The sequence below is a fragment of the Malania oleifera genome, chromosome 1 (assembly GCF_029873635.1).
Source record: "Malania oleifera isolate guangnan ecotype guangnan chromosome 1, ASM2987363v1, whole genome shotgun sequence".
NCBI lineage: Eukaryota > Viridiplantae > Streptophyta > Magnoliopsida > Santalales > Ximeniaceae > Malania > Malania oleifera.
The window spans coordinates 10,714,799-10,722,963 of NC_080417.1; the positions used below are offsets into that span (position 1 = coordinate 10,714,799).

Below are 8,165 nucleotides of genomic sequence, written 5' to 3' on the forward strand. Positions count from 1 at the left end.
GCTTTTCTTGACTACTCGTCTCATGTGCATAGGATGGGTTAACATCATGCATATACTAGTGCAGGTTGTTTTTCAAGGGTATTTTAGTCCTAGGGTAAAACTATGAGTATGACTCGTCGAATAGTTCAGTGCTAGAGCTAGATTTATATATAAAGCTTTTTAGGGGAGGGTGAATGTTCATTAATCTGTAAAACTCACTAGTTATTGACTTATTGTAAACATATTTAGCTTACTTGTCTTCTTTGCTAGACACATTTGGTTAATGAAGGTGTTGCTTTAATAAATTACGTTGTTTCGATGTTTACGTTTGCTTGCCATTACTTTCATGAATTGCTTACTACTTCCACTTACATTTCATTCAATTACTATGAATATGTTTTGTTGGTAAATCATGGTAAACTTTTGGCTAGCTAGTTAAGCAAAACTGCTTTAGCAAGCGCCGCATGACCACGACCCTTTACAAAGGTGTGCATACACTCAGCAAATGACACATCATCTTAGATTTAGTATAAGGATACAAATGTACCTTTTTTCTTCTTCTTAATTTAATATACATATATATACTTTAGAAATTTGTACTTTTTTATTAGTTCATTAAATAGTAAAATAAATTTTAAAAAGTTAATTATTTATCATTTTATCCTTAATAATGCATATGAAATAGCACAACGATAACAAAAAATTTATGCCTAACCGAGTTTGCATTATTTTAAAATTTTCAATTGATAGTTTTATTCTTTCTTGCATATTTTTATGTTTTGTTTTTTCAAGATTGAAGATGAATTTCTTGCTAATAATCATGTTATTTCGTGTGTATCAAAAGCAAGGGTAACTTAGTCAATTTTTTAAAATTTTATTTAATTACTTGATAATAATTTAATGAAAAAAAATATAAATACCTCAAAAATCAAATTTCTATGGTGTCTTTTGCCTTCTAAAAAAATGCGAAATAGCAACGAGCATTTTTTGGCAACTTAGGGGATGCCTATAGGAGTTTAGGCCCAAATTAATCTCCGAGAACAAATTATTTTTCATGTTAGGTGTATCTCTCATTTTAGGTGTATTTTTGTACCATTGCAAAAACAATTTTTTAGTCAAAGAAAATACCTCTCGTATCATGTTTAGCTTACAAAATAGAATCAAATAAGAATGGAACTAAAAAAAGATTTAAATGGAGAGTAATGAAATCAAGTGATAAGTTCAATTTCATTCCCTCCAATTTCATTCCATTGTCAAACATGTTATTTGTTTGTCATAATCCCCCACACCAAATGCCACAAATGTGCCTCAGAAGTTGAAATTGGCAATCACCCCAAGCCCCCAGACAATCTCATCCTATGAGCACGCCATTCAATTCCATCTTCACAAAGCTAACGACCATCTGTGAGGATACTTTCAACAAAACAGCATGCCAAAGCCCAAGCAGAATCCTATAGGAGAGAGAGCTGCAGGGAGGTTCCATATTTACCTGCCCAGACACCTTGAACCACCAGTGCTTACTCTCCAACTCCATTATTGTCCCTAACAGGAGAAAATTATGCCTCATCTCAGTAGCCTCTGAGCCCAAGTTTGCAGCCAAATTGTAACTGCAATTGTTTGAATCTGCAGAGATTCTCCCAGGTCGGGTCTACTACAGAATGATCAACAGTTACCCAAGATCAGGAATGCAATTTTTATAAGAACATAATACAATTCCAAGCAAGCACTATTCCAATAGACGGTCACACACAAGCACCTGCGCACACACAAGGAGAGAGAGAGAGAGAGAGAGAGAGAGAGAGAGAGAGAGAGAGAGTTCCACTGGTTTCTGGATAAATGCTTAGAAACTGGGAAAAGACTTCGCATTTATCTTAATAAACATGTCCCAAAAATGGAGTGAGCTGATTGCTGCTAGATAATGATACAGCAAGCAATCATGTTACAGGAATTCCCGAAGAAACAATTCAATCTTTCTCCTGAGTCCAAATTTTCACCGTCTTATCTTTGTCTAGTGCCCCAGAAGCAATCATATTCTCAGAGGGATGACACGACACTGAGATAACTGCGTCGGAGTGCCCTTCTAATTTCTGGACTACTGTTCTGGTCTGGAGTTCCCACAAGTATACACAATTATCCTCAGAACCACTAACAATATACTTCCCATTTGTCACAGAAAATGAGGATGAAATGCAGTACTTTGAATTCACATGGCCAGTGTATGTCTTCAGGAATTTTCCCGTGGAAAAGTTCCAGAGTCTCTGCAGACACAACAAAATTAGCAAAAAATAAGACAATACTGTAGCATGACAAGATACGGCTACCATGAAGCAAAATGAACAGCAGATATTGAAAAGAAAGAAAAATTTATCCACAAACATGATGAGCTAATTTCTTTTTGTAACAGGTCAAGCATTCACATTGGCTTTATGTCCACAGTTGTTACAATGGAAACCCTCCTAAAAATGAGCCAAACAAACATGCAGGCATGCACCTCTCAAGAAAGCAATAAATCTATTTACGCAAGAAATTATGGCCTGGACACAACACAACTAAGGATAGTGCACTTACTGTGCTCGACATATGTAGAACTCAAATAAGAAAAAGGTTGGCTGTAAAATGAAACCAGATTGTTAGACTGCTGTGTGTTAAGAAAAAGGTACACCTGTCCCCATGGTAAAAATTAAAAGGGTAATATGGAAACCATTTGCAACATTAGCAGTACAAAATACCCCTCCATGCACCAATGCATAAGTTTCTGATGTTTAGTGGCTTGCTGCTGACCCCAGCACCAAAATTTCACTTTAACATATCCTAATTTAAGAAAGGATGCACCAAATGATGGAAAAAAGCAACACAAACAAATTTAGCCATTTTTATCTTTGTCTCTTCTGTCATGTGCAAGACAATTGAACCATAATGTGTAGTAGATAAATCAAATTGTACATTCATCAGCGTTTTGCACCCCAATTTTTCCGTAAACTCTTCTAATTGTGGTCAAACCTGAGGTATCAAATCATATAAGTTGAGTCAAAAATCAGATCATAATTCAGGTAGAATGGTGCTCTATTTATTTATTACTTATAAATTCTTTATTTAACTTAGAAACATTCTTCAGGCTCTAGAATTTGGGACATAAATCTGGGGCCAATTTCTCTTACCTCAAATCAATGGGGCACAAAGTTTGTCACTAAACAAAATAAAGATTACAAACCAAACATATCATTCTAATGCAACAAATGAAGAACTTGAAAACTATTCTGCCATTCAACTATTTTCAATCTTGTAATGCTGATACATAAAAGTCAGCATTTTTTCCTTTCAACTTCTAATTACTTCAAATCTCAAGGGGAAATGGCTGAAATTTGAACGTTCTATTAGATTGAGTTTATAAATATGCTTCAAAAATATAAAGAGTAAGACCAGATAATGCCAAATGTATAAAAAGGTAAGGAACCAGGACAATGGTATGCTGATAAAACTAGGATATATTAAAGAATATGATGAAATTATTTTAAAAAGCTAGTCAAAGGAACTAGAAAAGAAAGCCCAAGTCTAAGGGGCCTCTTTGCAAACACTCAAAAACATGTGATTACAACTACTTTCACTTAAATAAGTAGGTGTAATTAAAATAAATAGTGCTTGGATCACTTTAAATAAATATTCATGTCGTTATATTAAAAGTGTTCATTTATTTTACCACTTCATTAAAACCATAAGTACAACACCAACAACAAACAACCAAGCCTTAATTCCCAACTACGTGGAGTCGGCTGCATGAATTCTTTTCCACCAATTCACAAAATCCATGGCATTTTCCTCAGACAGCACAAGAGCTATTAAATTCTTCCTCACTATCACATGCAAGTTATTTTAGTTCTACCCCTACTCCTTCTCTACTTCCAGTAAGAGACTAAGGGTAACTAGTCGACTCCTCCTAAGTAATGCACTATTTAGCCTACATTTCAAGTGCCCAAACCATCAAAGCAGACCCTTCCTTATCTTATTGTCCACTGGTGCTATGCCTAACTTATTGCACATGTTTGTTCCTTAATCTATACTAGAAGTCAAGTTACAACTTGATTGAAATATAACTACTTTTTTATTTTTTTCTCCCCAAAGTCCCAATCAAGCCATGAAACCCCTCTCTAACCTTGCTTTAACCATCCAACTTTAGCTCCTTCCGAAATGTCTCCCACCCCTGCCACTTCTCCACCTTTGATCTTTCACCAACTCTCCGTCAGCTCCATCTATTGCAGCCAAAACTCTATCAGAGTCCTGGCAGCTCGAATGACCTTGAGGTGCAACTTCACAACTTCTTGGTTGAACAAAGTTGTTGCTGTTGAAACCACCTTGGCTAGGGCTGCAAATGAACCAAACTGCTAAATGACTCAAAAGTGCAACTCAGAAAGAATTCGTTCAAACTTGTTCACTGTATAAATGAGCGATTGCCAAGCCCAATATTAAGGCTTGTTTAACAAACAAGCCAAACCTCACGGACTTGACCCGTTTCGACTCGTGAGTAGCTTGGTTACAAGCTTGATTGGGCTCATTTAATAGGGTTGGATTGATCCCATTTATGGAATTGTTTAATAAGGTTGAATTAGGCTTGATAGACTATAGTAGCTAGTAGGGACTGTCTGAGTGTGAACTTGTTTAACTCAAACCCAATAATTGAATTTAGTGATAGGATCATTGCCCAAGTCCAACTTGGTGGGGGCAAAAAAAAACTATTAATAAGAGCCTCTTTTCATCTTTTTGTCAAACAAAACCCTAAAATTCTCTAACCTCTCACAATAAGAGATTCTAAAAGAACCACACAATTCATGAGCATGTCAATAGCTTGGCTCAGAAAGGGATCATTAGCTCATTTATTTGCATAATGAATAAGCTTGAGCACGTTTATTAAAGTTAGGTTTGAGCTTAGCTCGATCCTAAGCTCAATCTTAGGTAAAACTTTAATAAACAAGCTTGAGTATGGCAAATCTCAACTCAACTTGTATCTAGCCCTAGCCCTTGTTGGAACATTCCTCATTGTGATCTTGATCTAGACTTTACATTGTGTCCTCTTTGGCCATGTGGTGGCATGTTGGTTGTAGACAAGACAAGAGCAATGATGATTGGGCCAAAGTGAGGTTACCTAGGAAATGAGTAATTACTTGCTTGATCCATAGGTATCGAGGATGAAGTAGGAGACATCAACGCTAAAAGAGAGAACCAAGGTGAACCACAACAACCTAGTTCTCATCATCTTGCAAGTTTCTATACCAATGAGTTGATTCCCAAAATACCATACTGGTTTTTGTATATACATTCATCAATTATCTAGCTATTTAACCAAACTTTACAAACTTGAATAAGAAGATGACCTAATAATTCACTACTTGAGTAGGAAGATTCGATGCTCCTCCCTCTCCCTCTCTCTCCATAAGTATTTTTTTGAAAAAAAAAAAAATGATGCCAAACACATTATTATAATACAAGTTATTTTAATATAGAAATTTTTTTGTTAATTGATTGAGTACTTTATCACAAAACTATGTGTACATTAAGTATTTATATAAAATCATTATAAATCCAATAATTAAGTGTTGTCAAATGCAACCTAAGACTAGGAAGAAGGTAGCACGATATCACAATATGGTTGTATGTCAATGACAAAGGCTTTGTGTGTGTGTGCGTGTGATATTAATAACAAGTTCATGGAAAAGAAGAGGGATGTACACATGGTTTATATTGATTTAGAGGAGTATCATTCATAGGTAATTAGGTTAAGTATAGAAGTATATGATGGGTTCTAGAAAAGAAAGGAGCATAATGTGGGCATATAGAGGCCAAGAGGATCCATATGCATTAGAACTACGAGAGAGAAAACTAAGGAGTTTTCCAATCACAATAGGTGAGAATCCATTTCTGTTCTTATCTCTTTTGCTTTGGTTATGGATAAACTTCCTAGACCTGCCGAAGACAGTGTCATATGATGTATGTCATTTGTGAATGACATTATCATGGTAGATGTAAGAAGATAAGGAACAGAAACTAAGTTAGAACTACAGACTACAGAGGCAGGCTTTTGTTGGATTCATATAACTCTACAACATAAACCCACTCATGGTTTTATTGTTATGGGTTGACCAACTATAATCTAATCACGCCAGTCCTCCAAAGTCGAGAAGTGGACAGAACTAATATGGCTACAATTCTACCTGATGTGAGTTCCTTCCTTAATTTTTAAATGGTTGATAATTTGTGAATTTCTACAACGCGGTTAATTAATAGTAAAAGTCCAAACTTCAAATTTGGGTTTCAGTGCAAGTTCACCATGGAATCAAAAGAACTACGTAGCATGTACCAACAGCAAGCGCTACTCTTCAAATTTAGATGCCAGAATAAGTTCATTGGACATAAACGAAACCTTCAGCTAAAATTCAGGGCCAAGGGGTAAATGCTTTGAGAAATGAGAATAAAGCGGGATAAGATAATAGAAGCAAAGAAGCCTGTTCTCAAGCAGCTAGCTACACTACCTACCAAAGTATTATCCAAAGTCCCAACAAGAATGAACTTGCCGTTTGGCGAGAACTTCACGAATGAAACCGGCGGATTATCGTCGTCAATCAAAGTCTTCATACAATGCCCCGTCGACGCGTCCCAAATCCTACACAACCCGTCGTAACTACTCGACACAATCAACGAACCTTCGCGATTAAAATTGACGGCAGTGACGGGGTCGGAGTGCGCTGGAAGCACTTTGAGGCATTTGCCGGTCTTCACATCCCAAACCCTAACGGTCTCGTCGAAGGAACCGGACACAATCATGTTGGACTGGGGGTTATAATTGACGCAGAACACGTAGTTAGTGTGGCCGTGCAGGGTCTTGACGCAGGAGCCAGTGGTAACGTCCCAGATGCGGACGGTCTTGTCGTCAGAGCCGGAGCAGAGGAAGCGGGAATCGGCGGCAAAGGCGAAGTCGGAAATGCCCTGTTCGTGGCCTCGAAAATCTTGGAAAGCGGTGAAGCCCGTGGTGGACCAGGTGCGGACGGTCTTGTCCGCGGAGCAGCTACCGAGGAGCCTGCCGTCGTCGGAGAACTTGACGGAGGAGATGGCACGTTCGTGGCCGGTTAGGGTTTGTTTGAGGGTGTAGCGGGGAATGGGCTCGACCGGGTCTGATGACATTTTGGTTTTGGGGTCGGCCGCAGCGACGGAACCGGTGCGCATGCTTTTGTTCGCCGGGGAGACGCCTGTACCATTGTCGTCGTCTTTGATGGAGCTGGGACGCTTGTGGCCGGTTAGGGTTCGATTGGGAGCGTAGGGGCTCGAAGGTTCAGCTGGATCTGAAGCCATTGGGGTTTTAGGATGTTCGCGATTCTAAGTTGGGTTTTAGGGAGGTTTTAGAATTGAGCGCTCCTGATCAGAATTATTCATTAAGGGAGAGTTTTTTGTGGCAAAAATGATAAGACTGATCTCTCCCATAATTCGGGTAAAATTGAATTCATGGTCTCCAAATTTCTCACTCAGTTCTCAGATTTCATACCCCATTAGTTTTAATTAAAGATTTTAAATAAAATTTCACATTGTGAGTGGTGTAGTAAATTTTACCAAAAATCTTAAAATTATTGACTAAATTATACAATCGTCTCCTAATTCAATTATCCACCAACAATTCCAAACTAAACTAGACTTGATTTGTATATTGATGTCTAGCAATCCTGATAATTTTACAAATATGCATTCCAAATTTCACTTGATAAAAGACTTAAGTGGTGGTTATGTGGGATTAAAAAAAGCATAATGTAGATTTGTGATACAATATTTGAAAAACTTCAAAAGGTCTAGCATTTTTTTTTATTATTTATTTAAATATTAATTAATTAAATTGAATGAATTAACCAAATAAGAAATAATAAAAATAAATTACATGTACAATTTTTTTTATTATGTTTTAAATTATTTATTTTACAGTGAATAAAATATATATTGAACAATACTTGACAAATTAAATAGTTAAATATTTCGTGCATCAGGAGCTTAATTTTAAAGTAACATGCATGATTAGTAATCTATTACTATACAAGAAGACCTAGTATATTTATGTTGATTTGGTACAAAATTAACACATTTACAAGTCATGAAATATTGTGAATTTAATGTAATAAAAACATTCACCTAACTAACCAATTTATTGTAATATA

General features: G+C 36.6%; 1 protein-coding gene across 1 annotated transcript; it reads right to left on the reverse strand.

Moving 5' to 3' along the window:
* Positions 1-1,804: 1,804 nt before the first annotated feature.
* Positions 1,805-7,513, reverse strand: LOC131152408 (COMPASS-like H3K4 histone methylase component WDR5A). The gene is made up of 2 exons (XM_058104275.1): positions 6,505-7,513; positions 1,805-2,237 (listed from the first exon to the last, which is right to left on the reverse strand). Exons 1-2 carry the CDS (start codon positions 7,315-7,317, stop codon positions 1,944-1,946), a joined length of 1,107 nt encoding a protein of 368 aa, XP_057960258.1. The 5' UTR covers positions 7,318-7,513; the 3' UTR covers positions 1,805-1,943.
* Positions 7,514-8,165: the final 652 nt, after the last annotated feature.